We start from the raw sequence: 27760 nt of genomic DNA on the forward strand, positions 1-27760 counted from the left end.
ATGAATGAATGAATGAGCAGTTTCCCACAGCAAAGGTCTTCCTTTGACCGTCACCCGGATGTGTCCTTGAGCTGCTGTGACTCAGCAGAACACAGCCAGCTCTAAGCAGAACGCTCTTTGGAAAAGAAATAGTAAGTATATGGAAATGGTCTTGGTGAAAACTTTCAAAGAGGAATGTAACCATTAAAATAATTATAAAGATGATATAGCACCATGGAAAACTACTTGCAATGTACAATTAAGGAAGAAAACAATTATACAAAATTGAGCCTGTGCCACGAGTACAACTGTGCGGAAATTATGCGGGTATAGGGGTGGGGACGTTAAAAATGGCTCACATTTAGTGAACACTCACTTCCCCACGGGCCAGGCTCTGTATGACGCCCTTCCCACAAGATCATCTCAGTCAATCCCACAGTGACCCCATGAGGCAGGTATTGCCGGAGAACTTGAACTCAGGAATGTCTGACTCCAGAACCTCCACTCTTAGCCACTGACTTGAGTCTGCAGCAAGAACTGGAGTAATTTTTTTTCTTTCCTTTTACTGTTACTTAAGTATTAAAAAAATACTCCAAATGATTACTAACTGATCTGGAAACCAACACCGAACTCATACTCTCTGTTTACATTCAGGAAAGAAAACAAAACCCGGAAATCCTTTCCACGTGGCGATGCTAAAGGATGTGGTCTCCAGGCCACTGGAAAAGCTTACCTCTGGAGCCCAGGAGCGTTGCCCCCTCTTTCCCAGGCTACAAACCTGAGACCACAGTCGCTGGGCTCTGAACACAAGCCGAGCACCCTCCATAAGCCGCTCCTCACCTTGCCCTGTGGGTCCTGACACCTCCAGCCTTCCCAGAGTGTCACTCAGCCCTCGTCCTGCCAGAGCCGCCCACCCCACAGCTGACACATGTGTCCACTGGTGCCCTTCCGAGCCCCCCTCCAACCTGTGAACAGAGACATCCCCCTTCATACCCCGTGACCCCAGACAACAGCAACCTGGCCCACCCGCTCTCAACCTGTCCCACTAGATTGCCTTTCTAAGAGCGGGAAACCTCTTGGCCCTGTCCTGTCCTCTCCATTTCACCAGGACAGAGGCCAAGAGAGACGCCTGCGGGTGTCAGGGAAGACTTAAGGGGGCTCCTGATCCAGGGCCACACCTTTCCCATCTAAGTTCTATATGACTTGAATATGCTTCCCGTGGACCAGCCGGGGGTCTAAGTCAGCAGTCACCACATCGTCCTCTAGGGAAAAGGGATCTTGAGAGCCAAGAGAAATGTTGGCCTCCCCTCTCACGAGTAGGACGGGCATGGTCTGAATAGGGGATCCAGCCTAACTACTGAATTGAGATAAATCTGAACTAAAATGTCTTGGACCCCTCCCCCAGGGCTCCAGTCCTGTGATGGCATAAGAATGGCCTGTGCTAATACATGGAATTTAACTGCTAACCAACCACCACACCCACAGCAGCAGCGGAACAGAGCCTTGCATCCAAATCCCAGCTCCCCAGCAGGCTTGGAATCCCGGCGGAGAGCTTGCAGTGGGCTGACTGGAAGTGCTGCCCACCTGAAATGAGAGTTCTCTACTACTGTTTCACGACGCGATTTAATGAGAATCTGAGCTCTCCATACATTTAGCAGACAGCATCCGGACGGAGGCCCCCAGCCCACTCCCCGTGGTCATCCCCGTCCCGCGGTGGGATGGACCTCCGCAGGTGCATACACAGCACTTCGTCGATGTAGATGGTGTTCTCTTTGACCTGGATCTCCTCCTGCAGGGCGAGTTGTCTGCGATTCAGCCCTTTCAGCTCGACCTGAGCTTGGGCTAATGTTTCCTTTAATCTAGGAGAAGAGGAAGAACATAAGGGAATGATTCATCGCTCTGCATCGCGTTTTCATGGGAAAAAAATGTATTCATGTCTTCAGTGCAGAAGCCAAATTGATATGTCGTCTGTTTCTCTCCTCCTTAAGACAGAGATTTCAAATCGGTGGCCACAGGCCAGATTCACAAGGCAGACAAACCCAGGAACTGCCCACATTTAAAACTGTAGATTTTACCTAAACGTCTGGATTTGGACTTTAGAAAAATTTAAACATTGGGATCCATTTCCTACATGGCAGCAATTGGCTGGAGTTAGTAGAGACTGCCCTCTAGACAGGAAGACCTTCAACATTATAGATGCAAACTCATGCCTAGCAGGCTCACCCACCGTGCACTGCCTAGTCCTGCCCACAGTCCAGGCTTAAATGGAACCCCCGCGGCCCTCTGCCCACAGCTGCCGGCCTACCTTGCCACGTTGTGGGTGATCTCCTGAACCTCCTTCATCAGCCGATACTGCGCAACATCGCGACACAGCTCCACGTTAGGCCGACGTGTCCTGGTCTCCAGGCGTGTATGAGCCACCTTGGCAGGCCCTTCTTGGTCAAGGATGGCTTTCTCAAGAACTGTAACATTTTTCTCCTGGGAAGCAATTTCTTCCATGACCTTACAAAAAGGATTAGAGTAGGTGAGGCCAGGTCGTGCTCCTTAAAACTCAGCAGCAGACACTCTTAGGAGGTCCGTTGTGATCACGTAAGTTAGGAAGAGGGGACCTCAGATTTCTACCCCAGCAGGGCCCTGGGATGAGTCTGATCTCTCTTCCCTATAGCGGTGGTTACTGGTGGGCAAGCCTAACAGATGGAATGTACATGAATGGCCCTTGTTGCCTCATCTCCTTCCCAAATAAGGTGAATTCCCTGGACAATGCCCTCAGCAAAGGCTGGAGGCTGCCCATTTACCTTGGTACAAAGTACCTTTGTATCGTCAGCAGAAAGCTGCCTATTTCCTTATCAATCCACCCACTAGCATTGGTTCTGCCCCCTAGAAGCCTGAAGAAAGAGTGTGAGCAGTTTAATCTGTGTTTTGTTGGTTTCTTTGATAGTGGCTTTGTGCACAGAAAAGATTACTTAGAATTTAGTTGGGTTTTTAGATTAATACTTAATGAGTTTAAAAATTTATTTCTTCTTTAAGCTTTTTTTTAAAAAACTTTGCATCATGGAAACTTCCAAACCCACAAAAAAGTGGATAGTTCCACTATCAGTTCATTATAAGGAACCTCATGGACCCCTCATCAATTTTAGGCAATGATCAATACATGGCCAATCTTGCTTCATCTATAACCCCCCATCCTCACCCCTACCCATCAGCTTAATTATTTCAAGGCAAATCCCGGATATTATATCATTTCAGTATTAAATACTTGAGTATGATTTCTAAGACATAGGACTCTTTTTTTTTTTTCTTTTAACATAACTAAAATACCCTTATCACACACACACACACAAAGAATGATCCTTTAATATCACCTAATATCTAGTGTTCAAACTTCCCTGATTGTCTCATATTTTTTTGTAAGCGTTGGTTTGTTCAAATTAGAATCCAAATGAGGTCCACACATTACATTTGGTGTTCTTAAGCCTTAACATTTCTTAAGCTTTTCTCGAGTTCAATTCACAGATATTATACTATGTTTAAATTTAGCAAATGTTAACAATCACTTTAAATTAATTTTGATCAATAGTTGCTCCCATTTCAAACTTAGTTGAAATCTTTTGAACATTTATTTAAAGCAGCTTTTATAAATTTGATATATAACATAAACATAGCATTTATAAATTTGATCTAGAACTTTTTAAAAATACTTGAATTGTCTTAACAAACAAGGCCTCCTGGAGTTCTTGAAAGCCCTCATCAATCTAGTGAACTAGTAAAAAATGATTAACCTTGAATTCTCTGACATATTTTAATAATCTTCGATCTTAAAATTTCAATTTAAAATCATAAGGCTAAATTAACTATTTAATTACATATTTCAAGTTATAATATTTTTAAAAATAGGCAAAATTCTCTTAAATTTTACAAATTCTTAAAATATCCCAAATGCACAGATTCTTTAAAACAAACTGCTAACACTACGGATTAGATCAGGAATCAGCGAACTATGGCCTATGGGCCAGATGCAGTCTGCCACCTGTTTTGTACAGATTGTGAAATAAGAATTTTGTTTTATTAATAGACTTGATTTTTAGAGCAGTTTTAGATTTACAGCAAAATGGAGCAGGAAGTATCGAGTTCCCATAGACCCTCTCTCCCTCCACACAGTTTCCTCTATTATTAACATCTTGCATTAGTGTGGGACATTTGTTACAATTGATGAACCAATGTTGATACATTGTTATTAACTGAAGTCCATCGTTAAAATTAGGGTTCACTCTCTGTGTTGTACTGTCTATGGGTTTTGACAAATGTATAATGACATGTTAACCACTTTTACAGTATCATACAGAACAGCTTTCACTGCCCTAAAAACACCCTGTGCTCCTCCATTTCATCCCTCCTTCCCTTCCCACTCCACATCTGAGGCCCTGACAGCCACCGACCTTTTTACCATCTCCATAGTTTTGCTTTTTCCAGAATGTCCTAAAGTTGGAATCATACAGTATGAGTCACAGTCTGAATTTCAGATTGGCTTCTTTCATTTAGCAATATGCATATAAGTTTCCTCCACGTCTTTTCGTGGTTTGACAGCTCATTTCTTTCTATGATTGAATAATATTCCACCGTATGGATGTAACACAGTTTGTTTATCCATTCACCTGCTGAGGAACATCCTGCTGGGAACATAATTGCCCATCCAAGTTTGGGCAATTATGAATAAAGCTGCTGTAAACATTCATAGGCAGGTTTTTGTGTGGACGTAAGTTTTCAACACATTTGGGTAAATACCAAGGAGTGAGATTGCTGAATCATATGCGTATGTTTAGGTTTGTAAGAAACTGCCAACCTGTCCTCCAAAGTGGCTGCACCATTGCATCCCCACCAGCAATGACGAGAGCTCCTGTTGGTCCACATCCTCGCCAGCACTTGGCGCTACCAATGCTTTGGATTTTCTATGGGTGTGTAGTGGTATCTCGTTGTTTTAATTTGCAATCCCTAATGACATAGGCTGTGGAGCATCTTTTCATACGCCTAATTGCCATCTGCATATCTTCTTTGGTGAGGTGTCTGTTCAGATCTTTTGCCTATTTTTTAATTGGGGCTGTTGGCTTTCTTATTATTGAGTTTTAAGGGTTCTTTGTATATTGTGGATAACACTCCTTTATCAGATATGTGTTTTGCAAATATTTTCCCCCAGTCTGTGGCTTGTCTTTTCATTCTCTTAAAAGAAAGGTTTTTACACTTTTAAATGGTTGAAAAAAATCAAAAGAATAACATTTCATGTCATGTGAAAGTTATACAAAATTCAAATTTTAGTGTCCATAAATAAAGTTTTATTGGAACGCAGTCACGCTCATTCATTTATATATGGCTGCTTTTGAAGTACAATGTTGTAACAGACTGTACCCTATGCTCTCACTGCTTTGCGCTGCTGTCAAGAGCACTACAAGTCCCAAGGACACGGTTATAACTTGACAGCTTTCCGAGTGCTACATGTATCACCATACAGTGACATCTTATTTTATTTTTTATTACCAGTGCATACCCATCATGTTAAAACAAGAAAAGTGGGCTCTGTGTTGCACTTTTAAGGCATAGTGAAACGTCTGTTGTGTTATCAATTAGATAGCAGAGCATTGTGTTTATTATGCAATGACACCATAGCTGTGCCGAAAAAGCATGGTATACGTCGACATTACCAGACTAAGCATCCGTCACAATATTCCCAACTCACACAAGAGCAATGACCAGAAAGATTAGAAATTTAAAACAGAATATCTCATCACTGCAGAATTTCTTCAGAAAAATGAAAATGGGGCTGCAATCAAAGGAATATTCCAAGTGGCTCATTTGCCAGCCAAGCAAGGAAAGCCATTTACTGACGGTGAGTTAATTAAATCACGTTTGACTGCAGCAGCTCAGGAGGGCGTCCAGAGAATACAAATTTGTTTAAACCTATTAGTCTTTCTGCAAGAATAGTGGCTCGAAGAGTTAGGGACATTGGAACAACATCAAGAGTCAATTAAAACACAAGGCACATAATTTTGGATGGTTTTCCTTTGCTCTTCATGAGTTGGCAGGTGTTCTGATACGGTTCAGTGTTGTTTATTCCAGGAGTCAGTGCTGAGTTGGAAGTGACTAAAGAATTAGTCTCTGTAACAGTCACGTGAAATAACGACAGGCGAGGATATTTTCAAAAAGTTGAGACAACATTAATTCAATACAACCTGAAGTAGAATCTGCTACGAAGTGTGACAGCTGATGATGGCACAAATATGTATTGAGAGGAAAAAAGTCTTAGTTGAACATATGTACAGAGCTTGCAGAAACGGAAGCTGTTTAAAGCCCATGGTTATTCATTTTATTATTCATCAGAAAGGACTCTGCAGAAGATATTTGGATCCATCACACATTATTGAACCAGTAGCATCAACAGTATCCTCCTTAGCTCTCACAGATTTGACCATCATCGGTTCTGTGAGTTTTGTTGCAAACAGAAGCTGAATATCCTGACTTGCCCTACTACTCAGTGATTCAATGGTTTAGCAGTGGTAGAATTTTCTTGTGCTTTATTTTAGCTCAAGACCAAGACTGAAATTTTTCTGAAGGAGAAGAACTACCCTCAGCCACTATTACCAACACTGAACGGTTTTGGAAATTAGCTTTTGCTGCAGACTTAATAATATTTCTTAATGAATCCAACCTAAAATCACAAGGTAGCAGCACTTACACGCAAAGCTTACACCGCGGCGAAGTCATCTCAACAGCTAACGTGACTGAATCGCAAGTAATATCAAGCTGCCTTGCGCACTTCCTGTGCTGTCAAAAGTTAAATCAAGAAGCAAGACCTCCATTCCCACACAGTCTCAGAAGAAACATTTCCAAGTTCCAGCAGTGTCTTTCGGACCTCAAAGCAAGTGCAAAGGAAATTTCCATATTTCAAAACCCACTTAACTGTGCAATTGAAGAGCTTCTACCCACCTTCAACTGGAAGTGATTAATCTGAAATGTAATGCCATGCTAAAAGGCAAAGATCAGGAGAAGAATCGAACAGAATTCTATAAATGCCTTCCAAGTGATGAACACATTCAATTAAAATCCTATGCTCATAGACTGTTATCAGTACTTGGCAGTAACTATCTGAAGGAAAAGACATTTTCACCACAGATCAGCATTAACAGATGAATTTGCAATAGGTTTTGATAGAAAATACTAACTTTGAATCCCCACAAAACAAATTATCCTCCCCCAAAAGAATCCCCTTCTTCTCATCTATAAAAACTATACTCAATTATTATTATTGTATTTTTAATTTTGTCAATGAAGAATCTGTGGAAATTTGTTTTCTTTCTTATTATGTCAATACCTACATAATATCCTTGATTTTGTCTCTGGGCCCACAAAGCCTAAACTATTTACTATCTGACCCTTTATAGAAAAATTTTTCTGACCCCTTAAAGTAATCTAAACCCTGGGTTATATTATTTTAAACATTGCTATTCTTAATTCTAGATTTTGCTGGGGTTAAAATACGCTTTTCCCAATAAAGAAACTATTGTGTCATCAGAAATAAAATGGGGGTTACCCTACCCTTTAATTTGGAGGCCGTCTTCTCAGCTTGCTGAGTCTCTTCATGGCCAGGGAGGCTTCTGGCCAGAGGGTAACCAGATGGAGCCTTTTCTCATAGAACCTAAGTTGTGTCTCCAAATGGGGGTGGTGGGTCTCAGAGTCACTCAAAGTACACATTTCCTAATCCTTCCATTTGCAGAACAACGCCACCCCCACCCAGCTGGCTGTGGCTCCTAATGGGATCTTAAAATTTTTTGGCCCTTAAGAGATGTAAATAGTTTCCCCCTGCTAACTCCTAAGGCCTTCGAACTTGATGGAATCCTGCCTTTTTTCATATACCTTCTGTCTCTTAGGCCATGACTCTTCTGAATATTAAAAGGATTTCAGATTGAATGTTGGTTATCTCTCGTGGCTCCACCCAATTTGCGGCCACCACCTCTTAGCTCATTTCTCTTACAGGAACCACTCACAACCCTTCCCATAGTTGAGGGAGGAGACCCTGTTCCCCCAGAGCTGTGCCGACACAGCAGCCACTAGCCACGTGTGGCCACTGAGTGGGGAAATGTGCCTCCTCCTAAACGAGATGAGCTGTAAGTGCAAAATACACATCAGATTTTGAGGACTTAGTTAAAAAAAAAAAAAAGTAAAATATATTATTAATTATTTATGTTGATGACATGTTGAAGTGATATTTTTGATATATTGGGTTAAATAAATGCATAACAATTCATTTCACCTGCTTCTTTTTACTTTTTTTAAAGCAGCTGCTAGGAAATTTAACAGGACGTGTGTGGCTTGCATTACATTCCTCCTGGACAGCGCTGCCCTAGTCTTGGTTTTCTCAACTGCAAAGCCCCTGTCCCACGCCCCTCCTTCATCAGGCTGCCCCCTGGATGTGCTCTCGAGTCCTCCTGGTCCCTCCTGCGGGGCGAGGCCAGAAGGGGACGTGGTCTCTGTGCTTCCCCCACAATGTGGGGGAGCGATAGGTGCGAGCTCAGGAGTCAGACAGACCTGGTCTCAACACCCAACTCTGCCACTTGTTAGTCATGAGGCTTGACCAAGTAGTTAGCCCTTCTCGGCCTCAGTTTCCTCATCTTTGAAATGGGGGTGATAATACTATCTACCCATTCCAGGGTTGCTAAGGCACGGCGGCATATATGTGGCACACCCAGCACAGGGCCTGGCACTCAGTCCACATGACCATCACCTTCGTCATCAGTGCTGTTATTACTAACAGCCCTCCAGGAAGGGCCTCACCACCACAGAGAGGAGGACCATTAGTTCCCGTGTCCCAGTTACCTCCCGCCTCTGATTGGCTTGTTCCAAACTTTCTTTCACCTAAAATCTTCACTCTTTCTGCTGCCCCTAAGCCCTTCTGTGCTGGTACAATTGATTTTTTTAGACCCATGTGAAAGACCTTACTTTTGTCCCTGTTGAATCTCACCTAATTTGTTTTAGTCCATCATTCTCGCCAGTCCAGACCATTTTGGATGTTCACTTTAGATGTCACTTCCAAGCCCTCAGCAGACGGCTCCCGGCTCCTGCAGTGACTGCCTCCTGCAGCGGGACTGCGCTGCTCGCAGGCCGCAGCACAAGCCAGCTGCTTGCCTCCTACAAGGGTCTCTCCTCCCCTCAGAGCCATCTTTCCAGGCCCAGACTAATTTCTTACTCCACCAGGAAGCCTCTGGACTATTCTGGGGCTACTTTTATTCTTATTATTCATTAGCCAATTTTTATTGATTATATATTATATTATATTGATTATATATACACAAATTATATATATGTATGTATATGTGTATGTGTGTGTGTGTGTGTGTGTGTGTGTAAAATTGGTATGTGCCAGGCATTGTCCTAGGTATTTGATCTGGGTTGTCTAATTTCACCCTGACCAACCCTGGGGGGTGAGCACTATTGCTGTCCATCTCATCAATGAGGAAACTAAGAAACAGGGAACTAAAGTACATCGTAAATATTTTTAATTTTCTATATATTATGATGTTTTGATGCCTTAAAAAACCTGTATAGGTGGGGAGAGACTGGCCCTCCCTGGGCTAGCCAGTGCTTAGAGATGGCCAAGCACCCAGCCTGAGCATGCCTTTGATATGCACACTGACCAGTCCAGAACCATCCCTCCTCTATCTGGCCCCTACACCCCAGGAGGCAATATTCCTCTGTCTTAATCATCTCGGGGCCAGGTGCCAGGGAGCTAGGGACCACTCTATAGGCCAGAGCCCACTGAAATTATTCAAACTAGCTGATCTTAAACTGCTCACCCTGCTCCTTGCCTGTCCTGAGGAAACCCCAATAAAGGCTGTGGCCTAAACCTTCCCCTCACTCCTGTCATCTGCCCCCTGACCACCCTAATGTCCTTCCCACGTGGCCCTGCGTGGCAAGCCCTGCCTCCCGTCTCTAGGCCCTGTGAGGATAAACTGTGTTTTCCGGAGCCTCCTATGTCCTCATGGCTACACCTGACTGACCATCTCATAAAAGAACACAAAACATTAGGTGAGCTCCCCGAGATCACACAGAAGTGTTGAAGCCCCAGTTCAAACCCAGGCTGTTGGCTCTGGAGTGTACACGCTTCCCCACAAGGCACTTCCACCTCTCCTTTTGCTGAATATTGCACTGTAAACTTTGACTGCATTCCGGTTTGTCCTGCTTGTCACACAGGTAAACCTTGTCTTACAGCTGGACTCTGGTTCCAGGAGGGCAAGGTACAGATGCAGCAGCAGGACGACGGGGCTCTGGGAGTTGAGCAGGCCTGGGCTCCGGTCCCAGGCTGCCAGCGCTGCACCCTGCCACCTGGAGAACCTTCTGCTGTCTGTGTCTCAGTTTCACCACCAGTAAAATGCAAGGGCTGGGCTAACAGTGGCCACATCAGGCGGCTGTTACTGTCCCAACGCTACGGGTGAGGCACGAGGCTCAGAGGGCTTGAGGGATCTGCTGAAGGCCTCAGCTGGCCTGTCACAGGGCTGGGATTTGGGCCCACATATCTTCAGCCAAATCCAGCACTGGTTCCGCTAGACTCTACTTCTCAGCGTCCCTGAGCCGGGCCTGTGGGGGGTTCCTCTAAGCTCAGGATCCGGGGTCCTCGCTGGTGAGGGAGGGGTGCTGGAGCTGGCCCATGTGGGCTCTGATTGCTACATATTCAGGAATTTCTCCAGACCATTGTTAAATGGGTAGCTTGAAACTGACCACGGTGGAAGTATTTACACCACGGAAATCTGCAAATTCTATGAGTCAGGGCCTTTTTTTCCTGAGAGCCAGTTTACCAGCACACCACTGGATAACCGGGAGGGACAACCAGCCAGAATCCTGAAGTTGCAGCTGGGGTTGGAGAAATCACTTGCACTCAACTCATGGAACTTCGGAGTCATAAAGGATGTCCGAGACCATATAGTCCGTCTCCGTATTTCACATAACGAGGAACTGAGGACCAGAGAGGGGAAACGGCCTGCTCTCTGCAGCAGTGAGAGACAAAGGAGGCCCAGAATGGGGTCAAGTCCCACTCTAGTCCCCAAAAGCCCAAAGCCTACAGCTAAGATGGAGAGACATGAATGACCCTCACTCCTTAGTTAACCCACAACCACAGGCCCAGAAGGCCAACGGCCTGGCCCAGTGGGCATTCTTCATCTCCACGCTCTTCTCTGTTCCCTCCAGGGAGCTCACCTTGGCCAGATGATCAGCCAGCTTGTCCCTGGCATCCTTGGTCTCCTTCAGCCCATTCCTGAACGCAGTGTCCACCACATCACATTGCTTGCGCAGGTCACTGGCCGTCTGGGACAGGACTCGGTCCACCAGGGCCTTCAGCATCAGGGAGTTGTTCCTCTGCTTGTCAGCCTTCTCCACATTGGTGTTGGAGAAGTCCAGCCAGTCTTCCAGACTCACAGAGCTGAAACAGAAGCCACGCATCTCATTCACAGCATGTTTGGGCTGGGAAAGGGGGTGTGGGAAGGGGACAAGCTCCTGGGAATCCACTGGAAACTAAGCCCACCTCCACCATCGGAAGCACCTAGAACATTTCCCCACCTCTAGGCAGAGCAAACAGGGGTCTGTCAGTGGCAACTGCTGTCACTTTGGGAAAACTACCTACTCTGTACCAGGCACTGGGCTGGCACTTCACAGACATTGTCTCATTTAATCCTCACGATGGCCTAGTGAGCTAACTTTTATAACCCCCATCTTACAGATGAGGAAAATTGAGGCTCAGAAAGATGGAGTAACTTGGTCAAGATCAGACGGGTAGCGACAATTTGAGTATCAAAATATATAATAATAGTAACATTATAATACACTGAATAAAATAGGAAACCATGAGTCCATACTGATATAAACAAACGAATAAATTGCCAGTTTGACAAGGAACTGCTTTATACAACAATATAGGTGAATCGCAAAATAATGTTGATTGGAAGAAAACTGACACACACACAAAATGGATAGTATATGATGCTATCTAATAAGTACAAAAGCAGGCAAAACAAGCCTATTGAGTCAGGAATGTGGTTATCTTTGGGGAGGAGGGAGAGGGTATTGATCAAGAGTGGGACAGGGTGGGGGTCTCTGTGTTGGGATAATGTTTTATTTCTTAACCTGGCTGGTGGTTACATGACGATTGTTCACGGTGTGATTAGAGGCAGCCCCTGAGATGGCCCCCAATGACCCCACCTGCTGGTATTCACACTGTTGTGTAACCCCCTCCCCTTGAGTTGTGTGATGAACTCATTGACTCATTTCTCACCAATAGAAGTGATGCGATGTCATGTCTGGGATTAGGTTAAAAGAAAATTGTGACTCTGTCTTGGGAACACTCTCTCTCTCTCTTGCTTTTTCTTGGGTCACTCACTGTGGGAGAAGCCAGCTGCCACGTCACGAGACAGCCCCGTGGAGAGGCTCACATGGCAAGGCCTGCTATAACTACACACCACACGAGTCAGCTCTGAAGTAGATCCTCATCCCACCCCAGCCGAGCCTTCAGATGAGATGCAGCCCCAGCAGACAGCTTGACCACAACCTCACGAGACGTGAGCTCAAGGCACCCTGCTGAGCAGTGCCTGGGTTCCTGACCCACAGAAACCGTGAGACAATACACGTTTACTGCTGTAAGCTGCTAAATTTGGGGCAGCTGGTTATACAGAAAAAGATAACTAAAACAGTGATAATTCATTAAACTATGTTTATTAGTATTCATGCACTTTTCTATATGTATGTTTTACGTCAAAAAGAACATTTTAAAAATTAGAATGTTAGGTCTGTGATGTGACGTTAATTGAAAAACATAAGTTAGATGTTACAGAAAAGGTACATAGTATAACTCATTTTTGTGAACAAAATAAAATGTATTTGTGTGTGTGAGTGTATACACATGTTTGTAGGAACATACAGACAACAGTGGTTATCTCAGGGGGTTCAATAATGGGAAAAGGGAGATGGGAGAAAATTATTAACTTGCCCTTGTTACCTTTTTAGATTCTTTTACTTGTTAAAAACATGAATAGGTAAATGAATAAATTATAAAGGTTTAAAGATTTTACATCAGATTCTCTTAAAGTGGGGCCTAACCTGGAGGACCGAGGAGGCTCGGGGCCCTGTGTCAGGGCAGTCACTGCCCGGCACCCACCTTTGCCCCAAGCCCACCTCTCGCTAGCCCCCACCCTGCTGTCAGGGGCCAGCCTGCCTGCCTGAGAAGCCCTGGGACATCACAGAGCAGAGGGGAAGATGGCACAGCCAGGGCCGCAGCCAGGGACCCACTCACTTTGGTTCAATCCTCACGACGTTCTCAGCATATCTGATGTTCGGCGAGTTGTTGTTGAGTGAGAAGCAGATATCATCGATGGTCAGAGCCGCAAACTTGTCCCTCAAATCCTTTTCAAGATTGTACTTGGCAGAGCGGTTCAGCCTGAAGGGAGAAGGCACAGGTTTCTCCCTCTGGAATGCCCAGGCGGCACCTACGAGTTCTCGGGAGACCCTGGAAAATGAAGCTCCAGCTAGGTCTAGCACAGGATGGCGGCACTGCCTCCCCGCCTTCCATCCCCCAACACACACACACGTACCATTAGAGGCTTGGTGACAGATTAAGGTAACCAAGCCTGGACTTCAAGTTCCTCCCTCCAACTGTGACATTTTCTGATGTCACTACTGTGGCATGCTGTATGTGTGAGGTCAGCCTGGCAGGGAACAGCTCCAGTGTCCTCCAGTTTATAATCGGGGTGAAATCTGACTCCATCCCCACCCACCACCAGAGGGCAATGGTTATGTATGAGAGGTTGTCCAGGTCTCAACTCGGAGTGTTCCTGGACCACCTCAGAGCATGGAAAGTGCTGGTGGGAGCATTAAACCCAATCTTTCTGTGCCGTGGGCCTGGCCTTTGTGGGCACTGCCTCTTCTAGATCTGCCCCGTGGAGACATGGAGGGCAGGCCCCGGAAAGCCATACCTGATCTGCTCGGACGTCTCCTCCAAGGTGCGGGTCAGCAGGGCCATCACCCCCCGGATGATCTCAGCCTCCTTTATCAGCTCCTGCTCCACTTCATCATGCACCAAGTCAATGCCAACTCGCTTCTCCCTGACCGAGAGAATGGTCATCCAACACACGCCAGGATGCAGCTCGGTCTGTGCTAACATCTGGACATTGAAACTAACTGGACAACTGGCTTGAGCAGCGCCTGATCCGTCCGGATGACATGGTGGGGGATGTGCATTAGTTAGTGTCTATGCAACTTCACAACATCCAGATGGATTTTTCCCCCTCAATTTGGCCATCAGTTCTGAAGCCTTCTCCTTCTTACCTATTTATTGGAAACATTGTCTTTTGACTTAGAATTTAAAGACATGTTTCCTTTCTTGACTCTAGTCCTGTTTTTTGACAAAGATTTGAATCCAGAAAAATGCTTTATGATGATAATAATAATAATAATGACAACATTAATATTACCCCACCCCCGAGCACACACTATGTGACAGGCATTGTGCTGGGCTTTTCCAATGAATATTCGCACTTAACCCTTTCAAGTACAGGTGAGGAAACAGTTTCAGAGAGGTTAAGTAACCGACCTAATGTCACAGAACTGGGATTAGACAAGCTTTCAATCACTATGCTGTGTTACTCCCCAAATTGACCAGTTACCACCTGATATTTCGGTCTTTTCCACCCTGAATGACAGTGCTTGGGACGAAGGCTCCACTACCCACCAGCTGTGTGGCCTTAGGCATGCTGTATAACTTATCTGTGCCTCGGTTTCCTCTTCTGTGAAATGGGGCCATCTACAGTCATGCACTGTGTATCACGTTTCAGTCAATGACCGACCGCATATGTGACGGTCCCCTAAGATTATTACCATATACTCTAGGTGCATAGTAGGCTAGACCATCTAGGTTTGGGTAAGTACACTCTGTGATGTTCGCACAATGACAAAATCACTTAATGACGCATCTCTCAGAACGTATCCCTGTTGTTAAGCGATGCATGACCGTATTAGCACTTCCTAGGGTTGTGGCAAGAACAGATGAGCTATAAAAGCAGGCATCACGGTACCTGGCGCACAGTAGCACGTACTCAATCAGCTTAGCAACATCCACCTTCTAACCACCCTTAGGCGTAAACTTGAGCCAACTAGATGCCGGCCTCTGATCACCTGCTACTTCCCTTTGCTTCACAGACTCTGAATCTGCCTGGGGACACTGCTGCCTGGCGGCCGCAGAGGGTCCTTGCTAAGCTCACTGGGGGAACAGGGCTTCCAGGAAGAGGGAATGGCGTGGACAGGGCCTTGGTGTGTTTGGCAAGCAGCTCAGCACACTAAACATCTCCCACTGCTGGGCGTGAGCTACGGGCATGGAGAGGCCCCTGGGGGCCCAGTCATGACGAACCTTGTTCGCTAGGCCAAGAAGTTTGAACTTCATCTTGAAGGTATCAGGGCATGGGGTTGTAATTAAAGAATTTTGAGCATGGGGATGACCTGTAAAAATCTGCATTTGGAAAAGTTCGCTCAACAGCCAGTGTGGAGGATGCACTGGATTGAGGGGCTCACGCCGGCAGCAAGAAGACCTGTTCGGGCGCACCAGCCAGGGTGGTGACGGGGAACAGGTCTGGAAACCAGTATCACCCCACAGAGGATCATCCTATTCATAGGCCTTAGAAGAGGGAAATTATAATAAAAAGGTATGTTTGCACAGTGCTCTCTGGATTACAAAGGGCTTCTGTTGGCTCCGGGTATTGGAGCAAACTTGTTGTCCTCTAGTAACTGTATCCACTCTGCCTGCCCAAAATAAAGACTACCATGTCCCAGTTTCTATTGGTGTGGCCATATGACTAAGTTATGGTCAATGGGATGCAAGCGGAAATGGTGAACGCCAAATCCTAATTATTCCTACTTGCTGGAATGCAAACAAAATGGCTGGCGCTCCAGCTGCCATCTTGAGTCACAAGGTAACCTTGGGAGTAAAAGCCATGTGCAGTGGAGCAACAAGATAGAAAACCTGACACTGTGGCCCTGACACTGTGGGGCACCATGCCAACCCTGAACTGACTATCTCCAGACTCCTTAAATGTGAGAGAAAGAAACTATCTTATTAAGTTCAACGTTATTTTGTGGTTTTCTGATTACCCATAGCCAAATGTAGTCTTAACTTATATTTAAGTTAGTCAAGAGCAGAGTTTAGACATGAACCTAGTCCAGTGCTTCTTCCACTGCCCAGCACCACAGGCATAACAAGATAATTTCAGGATCTAAAAGAACACATGCTCATTTGCCTCACTCTAACCCACCACCTAGCACAGTCAGCTCTTCTACCCAGCATTTCATTTCTCACAACAGATCATTCATTTGAAGAACCTTCCCTCCTACCTGTATTCCAGGCACGTCTGAGTGATGTGCAAGGGCTCTTTCAGGCTCTCCAGGTCTTTCTCCAGTCTGGTCTGATATATGAGCAGATCTTCGGTTGCATACACAAGCTGCTCAAGTTTGTCATCTAACTCCTTCTTCCAGAACCTGACTTCCTCAAGTCTCTGTTCTGAAGCACACAGAGAAGTTACACCAGGGTTAATCTCCCAATGCGGCCAACTTTTAGATTAGAAACTCAAAGACTATTGTAAAACTACCTGAGATGTGTTCTATTCTTCTTAGAGCTGTGCTACTTGGGGCATCTTTTCATCCTTGTAAGTGTTTACTAGCAGGAAGGATAGAAGGGATGGAGGGAGGGAGGGCAGGAGGGAGGGAGGAAGATATTTCTTCTTACATTCAACATCAAATTAATCCAAAGATCATTCCACACTTGATTCTAACGCTTCAATGCCCCCTGATTTTAATAACTTTTAATTTTATCAAAGATATAAATGTATATTGTTTGAAAACAATTCTCTGACCCATCCCTACCCACTCCTACTTTCTGGAAGCAACCACTTTTAGTATTTCTTCTGGCATTTGCTTACATTGCTATTATTCATTATCGGTTTTAATATTATCTATTGATTTCCTATGATGAGAGATAAGGATTTGCTCTTATACAACCTACACACAAGATGGTCCTTCCATCTTCCCAATATAGCTGTATCACCATGTTGCTAAATAATAACTTAACGTTTGTCTATATTATCGTAAATATGTAAATGCTACTTAAACCTGAACCATGTAATATACTATGATAAATTTCTTTTCTTGTACAACTTTTTGGGTTTCGGAGGGGTTAATAATTGTATTTTTGATTCACTTTCCATATACTAATTATTAGTTTTTCTTCAAATTTTCTGACAGAACTATAAATATCCTCTCAATATATTCAAATCCATCAAGTCATCTATTGATTTTGTTTCTTTCCTAGAGACCTCTCTCCTGGAATGCTTTCTCCTCCTGCTCCAATCTGGGTGGGTCGCTCTCCAGTTAGCTATGTGGCTCTCATCCTGTGACTGCTTCACCATCATTCTAGAAATTCCCTTCACTCTTCTCATGTGTTGGAATTCTATTTCCTGGATTTCATTTCTTCCTCTTTCTTGCTTTACTCCTTCAAAGTGCTGAAGCACATCCTTCAGGAACTTCCTAAGAAATGGATGCATGTGAGGTAAAATTTTTGAAAACTTGGAAGTCTGAAAATGCCTTTATTCTACCCTCAGCAATTGATTATATTCGAGTATAGACTTATAGGTTGTAAATAATTTTCATTTAGAATTTTAATGGTATTGCTTCATTTCCTTCTAGTTTCCAGAGTTTCTGTTGAGAAGTCAGATACCATTCTGATTCCTGATTCTTTGTATGTGACCTGAAAAGCTTTTAAGAATTTCTTCTCTATTTTCCTAGTGTTCTAAAATTTCACACTGGTGTCAATCTTATTCAGTTATTATGCCAGACACTAGGCATGCCCTTTTCATGTGAAAACTTAGATCCTTGGGTTCTAGGAAATTTTCTTGTATTCTTTCACGGACAATTTCCTCCGCTCCTTTTTCTCTGTGCTCTTTCTGGAACTCCCATTAGATATTCAGCTTCCAGACGGATTCTCTAATTTTCTTATCTTTTCTTTTCTGTTTTCTACCTATCTACATCTTTTTTTTTTTTCCTTCTTCCTGGAGATTCTTCAACTTTATCTTTCAACTCTTCTTTTGATTTTTAAAAGTGTTCTGCTCTCACATTTTTTTTATATCAGTATTTCTTTTTTTTTTTTTTTTGAGGAAGATTGGCCCTGAGCTAACATCCGTTGCCAATCTTCCTTTTTTTTTTCTTTTTTCTCCCCAAAGCCTCAATGCATAGTTGTATATCCTACTTCTAGGTTCTACTATTTCTTCTATGTGGGACACTGCCTCAGCATGGCTTGATGAGTGGTAACTAGGTCCTCGCCCAGGATCCAAACTGGTGAACCCCGGGCCTCCGAAGCGGAACATTGGAACTTAACAGAGACACCAACAGGGTCAGCCCCTGCTCTCATATTTTCAATTTCCAAGAACACTCTCTTGTTCTCTAAATGTGCTCTTTTTTAAGACTCTTCTTCTCGTTCCGTGGACACAATGTCTTCTCTAAATTCCCTGAGGGTCTTATAGTGTATTTTTTCTTTTGCTCTGTGTACTGTCTGTTTCTTTAGTTTCTGTGTGTTTGATTATTTGTTTGTTTTGGTGTCTGTCATGTTAGAGGTTTTCCTCCAATGTTTGGTGGTCCTCATCTGATCATATTTAGGAATAAAATGCTAAAATGCTAACTGGAAGCTCTGTCTGCAGTGACAGGGCTTGTCAACCAGAATGCTTTATTGTGATCAGGCAGGGCCCAGGCATTTCCCCGGAGAATCCCCAAATGTTACTGTCTACAGATCTTTGGACCCTTTGGACCAAAATTTCCATTAGTTTCTCCACGGAGAAATCTAATCTCTCTGAGGATATAAGGCTGGCTACCAGTGTCCTGGGAACCAGAGACTGGAAAAATTACTGTTCAGTAAGTAGACTTTCAGAGAATCCTTTCACCTTCAGCCTTCTGCTGGGCTGAGGGAGAGCCAGAGTGGGGAAGGGGCTCTCTGTAAAGACTTTCAACCAATCTTGTTTATGTTCTATCCTGAACCTCCAGTTTCAGTGGTAAGTGGATGCTTTCAATCTTGAGCATTTCAGGGTTTCTGCAGCATGAATCTGTAGCATGAATCGGCTAGCTTCTTACTGCCCTCTACCCACCCAGGCCTTCCGCAGTCCCTAAGCCTGCCAACACTTGACCTTTTGCTTTCTAGCTTCTAATTTCTCATCTTCAACATTTGCCTACTGTTGCTTCTGCTGCTTCTCCCTCCCCACCGCCCCCCATCCTTGAGGCATAATTTTTATTAATCCTTTACCACTACTTTGTTGGAATTTTAAAAGGAAGGGAAGACAAAAGCATGAGTACAATCCACCACATAAACTGAAGTCTCCCCCCTCACACTTTGTAATTGACTTCACCTTGCGTCCTCCACTACCCCACTGCACCTGTTACCTCAACGGTCACCAATAATCGTCAAGTCACCAGTTCAAATTCATTTTTGTTCAGCTCTCAGCCTCCCTGACATCTGTACAACCACTGATACAATGGAAGACTTCCTCACCCATGAAACCTTCATCTTTTGCATTCCATGGCCTTAGTCTCCTCTCTTTGTTCATCTGCCTGAACTTTTGTTCCACATCTCTTCTCTTGCTCCTCTTCATCCTATGCCCTCCTCTCCTCTCTTTCAATATATTCTTTCTAATCTACACCTACGGCTTCTATAACTATCCTTATGAGATGACTCCCAGATTTCTAGCTCTATCTCCTAAATTCTAACTGGCTACCTACTGAACTGAACCTTCCAAATTCAAGGTCTTCCTCAGGCTTGGTCCAGCCTCTTCTCCCTCTCACCTCCATCGTTCTGTTCCCCCTCGTGTACTCTACACATCAACTCGGACCTATGGTCATTCCCCATAAATGCCATGTGCGTCCTGCCTTTATTATTTTGTCCGAGCTAACTCCTAGGTTTAGAACAGTATCTCCTGGACTTCTGTTGTTAAAATTCATTCATAAATCCAATATACTTATTATTGAGCACTGACAATGTCCCAGGCACTGCAGAAGGTCCAGGAGACACATTGGTTAAGTCAGAGCCTCTGCCCTTCTCACAGTCTGTGGGGCAGACATGTAAACAGATAATTTCAACTCAGTGTGACAATTCTATACTAGAAACTACGTAAGAAGTACAGTGGTGGCTCAAAGGAAGGAGGCTGGGGGAGGTCAACAAAGGCTTCAGAATTGAGGAGCTATTTGATATGGTCTTCAGAATTGAGACCTTGAGTAAGATCTCTCCAGTTAGACTTGAAAGATGTAGAAAGGTAGGGAGGTTTGTTCAGTAAGGTTCTTCAGTGCCACGCTAAGGACACTTTAATTTGTAGGCAATGGAAGGCTATTATGGGTTGAATTATGTCCCCTAAAAAGATATTTTGAAGTCCTAACCCTTGGTATCTTGTGAATGTGACCTTATTTGGAAATAGGGTCTTTGCAGATGTAATCAAATTAAGATAAGGTCATACTTGTTTAGGGTGGGACCTAATCCAATATGAGTGGTGTCCTTACAAGAAAACAGAAGATACAGAAATGAGAACACCATGTGAAGATGCAGAGAGATACACAGGGAAAACGTTCTGTGACAATTAAGGCAGAGATTGGAGTGACATATCTACATGTCAAAGAACACCAAAATCAGCAAGCTACGCCAGCAACTAAGAGAAAGGCATGGAACAGATTCACCTACTAGAGCCTTCAGAGAGAGCACGGCCCTGCCAACACCTCCATCCCCCATCCTCAATCCTTCAGCAAGTCCTGTTGATTCTATCCCCAAAATGTGATTCAAATTTGCCCTCTTCTCTCCATACCTACCAACATTGCCTTAGTTCAAGATAATAACTTGGAATAATTTTAGTTTCTTGTCTTTTTTACTTGTATTTTATCTCTCTCACTTACTAGAATGTGTCTGTCTTCTTCAACTTTATAATCCTAAGCATGGAGCACAGTGTGAGACATATTTGTTGACTAAATATTTGTTGAATCTTGGTCCCACTAACCAGCATAAGGAACTATAGAAGCAAGTTTTGAGGGAAAGTGATGAGTTCAATTTGGGATATATTTATCTTGAGGTGCCTGAAGGACATCTAGGTGGAAATATATGGCAAGTAGTTCTCCACTTCCATAAGAAGTTCTGAGTTCAGAATTGCAAATTTCTATTTGCAAAACAATAGCACAAAGAGGACAGTAATAAAATCTCTAGTGAGGTCATCAAGAAAGAAGGTAGAGGGAAGAGAAGAAAAAGCTAAGAATGCCAAGAACAAAACACTAGGAAATACCAATACAGTATCAATGGAAAAAGAAGAATCAACCACGGGGAAGAGGAAAAAATAGCTAGAAAGAAAGGAAATGAACCAGGAAAGACTTGTGTCATGGAATTCCAAAAATATCCAGCATTGTAGAGTGGTCAAGTCAGATGAAGACTAAGTGATCAATGGATTGGGAAACTGGGCAGTCATTGGACGAGACCAATCGGAAGTGATTGCTCTCTCCTCTAATCTAACAGTGCTTCATTTGTGCCACTCATATGGAATAGATCCCACCGTATCGTGGGTATCTGTGCACACAGACTGCAAGCTAACAAGGGCAGGCACCAGTCTAATATGTCAGTACTCAGCACCAGCACAGGAACTTGAAAATTATTTTACTTTTTATTGAAGCATCATAAACCTACAGAAAAATACACATATCAGAAGTGTACAATTGAAGAACTTCCACAGTGAACACATCCATGTAACCAATACCCAATTCAAGAAATAGAACATTAATCAGCATCCCAGAAGGCCTCTCGTGACCCCTTCCAGTTTCTATCTCCTCCCACCCACCAATGCTGACATGTAACAGTACAGATTAATTTCTCCTATTTTCTTTGTCTTACTCTATATAAATGGAAGAATATGGTATGGACTCATTTGTATCTAGTTTGTTTAACTCAATAGTAAGTTTGTAAGTTTCATCTATATTGTTGCATGCAGTTGTAGATGAGTCATTCTCTTTGCTGTATCATATAACACTATCTATCCATTCTGCTGTTGATGAGCATGTGGATACCTCCCCATTTGGGGTTATTACAAAGCGCACTGCTTTGAAAATTGCAGCATGTATCTTTGGTAAACATATGTATGAATTTCTGTTGGGTATATACCCAAAAGTAGAATATCTAGCTCAAAGCGTATGCATACGTTCAGCTTTAGCAGATACTGCCAAAGCTTTCCAAGGCCGTTATACCGATTTACACTTCCAGCAGTAGGGCACCAGAGTTCCAGTTGCTCCACATCGTCTTCACTACTTGGTATTTTCCTTTTTCTTCTTCTTTTTTACCTCTTGTTCTCCTCCCCCACCCTCTTCCTTCTCCTCCTCCTTCTCATTCTTTTTCATTTTAGCCATTCTGGTGGGTGTGTTACAGCATCTCAGCTGTGACTTTAATGTGCATATCCCTGCTGACTGATGAACTTAGAGCACCTCTTCATATGTTCACTGGCTGTTTAGATTTCCTTCCTTGTAAGGTGTCTGTCAAGTTTTTTTTACCTATTTTTCTACTGTGTTATCTGTCTTTTTCTTCTTTATTTTTATTTATTTTTTATTTTTCCTTGGTGAGGAAGATTAGCCCTGAGCTAACATCTGTTGCCAATCCTCCTCTTTCTGCTGAGCAAGATTGGCCCTGAGCTAAAATCTATGACCATCTTCGTCCATTTTATGTGAGACATCTGCCACAGCATGGCTTGACAAGCCGTACACAGGTCCACAGCTGGGATCCGAACCCGCGAACCCCAGGCTGCTGAAGTGGAGCGCCCGAACTTAACCACTACGCCACCAGGCCAGCCCCTCTTCTTTATGTTTAAAAGTTCTTTATACATTTTGGATACAAATCCTTTGTCAGATATGTATATTATGAATATCTTCTCCTACTTTGCGGGTTGCTTTTTCAGTGTCTTAATGGAGTCCTTTTGATAAACAAAGATCTGCATTTTAATATAGTCCAATTTACTATTTTTTTCTTTTATGATTGGTTCTTTTGTGTCCTGCTTAAGAATAAGAAATCTTTGCTTTCTTCAAGTCATAAAGAATGTACTCCACTAAAAGTTTTGTTTTACCCTTCCCATTTAGCTGTGCACTCCACCTAGATTTGACTTAAATATATACATATTTGACTCAGGGTCAGGATATAATTTCTTCCATATGAATATCCAATTGGACAATTTATTGGAAAGGCCATCCTTTTCCCACTACACCACATGATTGTTTTTTTCATAAACCAGATGAATGTATATGTGTGGGTTTGCTTGTGGACTGTTACGTTTCATTGGTCAATGATTCATCTATCCTTACCTATATCTCACTGTCTTAATTACTATAGCTTTATAACAAGTCTTAAATCTACAGTGAAAGTCTTCCAGCTTTGTTCTTCTCCAAGATAGCTATGTCATTCTTGACACTTTGCATTTCCATATGAATTTTAGAAGCAGTTTGCCAATTTCACAAAAAAACTTGCTGAGATTTTCATTGGCACTGCATTGAATCTACAGATTAAGTTGAGGAGAATTGACATCTTTAAAATATTAACTCTTCCAATCCATTAACTGATATATCCCTTCATACATTTAGAATTTCTTTAACTTTCTTCAATAACAGTTTATAGTTCAGTGTAGAACTCTTGCATATCTTTTGCTACATTTATTCCTAGATATTTGATGTTTTTTAATGCCATTTTAAATGGCTAGTTTTTTTTGTTTGTTTTTGTGAGGAAGATCGGCCCTGAGCTAACATCTGCCAATCCTCCTCTTTTTTTGCTGAGGAAGACTGGCCCTGGGCTAACATCCATGCCCATCTTCCTCCACTTTATATGGGACGTCACCACAGCAAGCCCAGGCAGGGCATCGGTGCGCGCCCGGGATCTGGGCCCGTGAACCCCAGGCGCCACAGCGGAGTGCGCGCACTTAACCACTTGCGCCACCGGGCCGGCCCCTTAAATGGCTAGTTTTTTAAATGAATCAATGAATCAAAGAAGTTAAGGTTCAGACCTTGAAAACTTTGTTTTCATGCCTATTGAAACACAATTATTCTGAAAAATGAACGGTGCATCCTTGTTTCCAACACCTACCTATTCGCACAATTATTTAGAACAGGCCTGCCTATCGGCTGGTATCAGGGATAAGAATCAACCCATCAGGAGAAACCTAACTTCTAACATTGCAGGCCTGAATGAAGCTTTGGTTATTACAGGTCGAAAAAGTATGAGCTCTTAGACCAGGCTTTATCTACAGATGTGTTTGTTCATCCTGCCCAGTGTTATAAATACATTAAATCAGTTCCCAACATTTAAAAAGTGGGTAAAATTCCAGCTTTCCAGATTTTCTTTAGAAAAAATCAGACAATCAGGCAACGCTGGGCCCATAATCTTTCCTGGAAAAAACAGGTTGAAATTGAGAAGCAGCTGCCTCCTTAGATGGAGCACGTGGCCTCCAGGTCCTACCGTCCCCACCACTCTTGACTGTCTTAAGGGGTCTTATTCAACCCCCTAGGTTACCTGGCCACCCCTTATAGACCATTGACTTTGTAACCTCTGGTTCATCACTTTTTGGTATTTGGAAGGTTTTGTTTGTTTCATTTTACGTTTAGTTTTGTTTTGTTTATTTAAGGGCACTGCCTTTTAAATAGTATTTTTAAGAATGTAATTGTCAAGAGAAAATTACTCTTCCTTTAAGACTCAGCTCAAATGTTCCTCTCTAGAAAATCTTTCCAATTCTCCAGTGTCCACCTCATCCCTATTTTTGTACCCCTTACCCCAGCACCTATCTGGTTATTCTCTGATTATCAATTTGTATCTTTCTCAAGCTAAGAGCTCCTAAAAAGCAGAGACTCTGATCATTCCCTGTGATATTCCCAGTGCTTAGTCTGTGGATGCTCTTAGATGCTCAATAAATGTGTATCAAATCAGTAAAATAATGAATGATGGGTGGCTGAAAATCAAACTAGTTACCATGTCTCTATCTTAGGGCAGTGAACTTAAACATAGAACCTGGAGAATATGCATGTTTTTCCCTAATATTTCAAGAAAAATACATTGCCACTCCTGAACATAAAATGCAAATGAGAGTGTAACTAAACCTCAACAGTCTCACCCAAATACATTTACAAATATACCAAGTGTGCTGTCTTACCTAGTTTCTTGTTCACATCACTTTGAGATTTTCTTGTGGTCTTTTCAATTTCATCCACAAGCCTCTGGCTTTCTGCCACCAGGCGCTCAGACCGAGACCTTTGGGCCTCTGCTCTGTGGTACTGGCTCTTGTTAGCGATGTGCCACTCCGAGGGCAGGAACTTGGGTGGAGGTTGCAGTAGTTTGGCCATTTGAGGCTTCCAAAGTCCTGATTAAAGGCAGACTTATTTAGATTCACTGAAAGCAATCTGTCCTTTTTTAGATGTCAGTTTTTATTAAAGTGTGACATACATACCAAAAAGTACATAAATCATAATTTGTACACAAAATGAACACATCTGTGTAGCCAGCACCCGGATCAAGCAATAAGCATTACTTGCAGCTCGGCTTCTTTCCCGTCACTCTTCTCCACCCCCACCCCCACAGCAGAACCACTATCCCGACTTTTAATGCTATAAATTAGTTTTGCTGTTTTTGAACTTATAAATGGGATCCTACAGTATGTACTCTTTTGTATCTGACTTCTTTTGCTCAATGTTTGTAAGATTCATCTGTATTGTTCACTTAGTAGCAGTTTGTTCATTTCCATTGCCGTGTGGTGTACCGTTGTATGAATATACCAAACTTTATCTGCCTTTTCTACAGTTTATGGATATTTGGGTTGTTTTCTGTTTGGGGCTATCATGAGAATGCTATGAATATTCTCCTATGCGTCATTTGGTGAACACGTGCATGCATTTCTAGGACTCGTCAGAATTGCTGGATCACACAACAGTGTTCAGTTTTAGTAGATACTGCCCAACAAATGAACCTTGACACGTTTTCTTAAAGAATGAACAAATGTGACATCTGTAAACTGACAACGGGATATTGAGCCTATTCAGCAGATGAAAGAAACAAAACCTTCCTAGGACAAAGAAAAGGAGGGAACAGGAAGGGGAGCACATAAGAAGGCAGCAGGCAGAGGCAGGCAGCAACAGAAAGACTAAAATTTTCCCACCTCGTTGGCACACAGCTCTAACTGACTGTGAGAACTGTCTTCCTCAGACAGGGCTAAAATCTGCCCCATCCACATCCCTACCAAAAGTCTGAGTGCCTGCCCTTAAGGGCCTCTGGATCTCTGAAGTCCTTCAAACGTACAAGGAGGAAACTGGAGTCAGATCATAACCAGGGTGAGCACCTGAGGCCACACAGCCCCCTCAGACAACACGGGGTCTCCTACTCCAGTGCCTCCTATGGCCTCTCCCAAGTTTGTTTGAGTGTGGGGCTCAAACTTTAGCCCAAGATTCCTAGATAACTCTGAGTAGCCCCTAGACAAATCTAAACTAGGGCTAAACTAGGTCGAAATTAGGGCTGACCCCAGCGGGCACAAAGCTTTGGGTAGGGCAGTTAAGGGTTGGCGGGGTGGAACCGGCATTTACTCACCTCAGCGCCACAAAGAACATCTACACAAGCCCAGGATGGGAGTCTCCTTCCAACTGGAGCTCGGGGCTCCTGCAGAACGGAGAGATAAACAGCGCAGTCTCCATGGCAACCCGTGACGCGTCACCGCAGCAAAGGGGGCGTGTTCCGTGGTGAAGCCCCGTCGCCGGAAGGCTCTGCGCAGGCGCGAGTTCTTCCGTACCCACCCCCTGCGCTGGAGATACAGGGATAGGGCCTGGGAACGGTAGGGCCAGATGCTCGACCATCTCAACTTATCACGAAGACGCGGGACGCCAACCAGGAGACAGCGACCAAAACCCCAAGCTGGGAGTCAGGAGACCTGCGTCTAGCCCTGGCCCTGCCTCGGGCTGGGTCACCGCGGGCCGCACTGCTACTGCTGGGTCGGACGCACCCAGGTGTACAGCGGAGTTGGGCTGGACGATGCCTCCAGGCCCTCGCAGCCACAGGCCGGACCCGGACCACTAAGCCCCAGACCCGGTGCTGCAGGGAGGAGGCGCGAGAGATTCCTGGCACTGTCGCGGCCGGGACCAGTAATGAGGAGGAGATGGAGCAGGCGCTGGGCCCTGCGCCCCGGGCCCGCCCCTTCGGCGGATGGCCGTCTCTAGCCCGGAGCGGTGGCTGGACCCAGAGCTAGGAGTCAGAGTAGTTTCTCCATCTACAAAATGAGCGTATTGGAGCTCCCAAACTAAGAGTACAGCGCTTGAAATATATCATTTATGGTTGTTGTGCTGGCAAGCACTATTATATAGAAAATAAAGGGATAACACCGTGGAGAAGAAATGCGGATTGGAAACGCTGACCTAAATCCTGTCCACACAGCCTGAAACACAGAAAATGGGTATTCAAATCTCCCGCCCACATGGTAAACCGCTGCGCCGTCCTTTACACCAGCCAATCGAATGCAACCTCTCTCTGAGAGCACCCAATCAGAGGAGGCTTTGCCTCATGGAGCCCGCCCCCTAGGTCTCGCGAGGCGGTGGGAGCCCCGAAGGAACCACGCAGCGTCATGAATATTAAACACGCCGCCTGTCCAATGGCACGTGGAAGAGCTCGTGCGGTGTAGTCGTCTTCCCCGCCCCCACCGCCACC

The 27760-nt window shown here is 44.1% G+C and overlaps 1 protein-coding gene across 2 annotated transcripts; it reads right to left on the reverse strand.

Moving 5' to 3' along the window:
* Positions 1-1590: 1590 nt before the first annotated feature.
* TEKT1 (tektin 1) lies at positions 1591-27492 on the reverse strand. 2 transcript variants are annotated; one of them, XM_058560017.1, is made up of 8 exons: positions 26654-27492; positions 25230-25436; positions 16387-16552; positions 13980-14108; positions 13301-13513; positions 11215-11437; positions 2285-2481; positions 1591-1838 (listed from the first exon to the last, which is right to left on the reverse strand). In XM_058560017.1, exons 2-8 carry the CDS (start codon positions 25417-25419, stop codon positions 1631-1633), a joined length of 1326 nt encoding a protein of 441 aa, XP_058416000.1. In that variant the 5' UTR covers positions 25420-25436; positions 26654-27492; the 3' UTR covers positions 1591-1630. The 2 variants fall into 2 exon arrangements, with proteins under 2 accessions (XP_058416000.1, XP_058416001.1); XM_058560018.1 differs by having other exon boundaries at positions 13301-13444; positions 26654-27491.
* Between the last annotated feature and the right edge of the window lie 268 nt (positions 27493-27760).

The sequence above is a fragment of the Diceros bicornis genome, chromosome 18, assembly GCF_020826845.1.
Source record: "Diceros bicornis minor isolate mBicDic1 chromosome 18, mDicBic1.mat.cur, whole genome shotgun sequence".
NCBI lineage: Eukaryota > Metazoa > Chordata > Mammalia > Perissodactyla > Rhinocerotidae > Diceros > Diceros bicornis.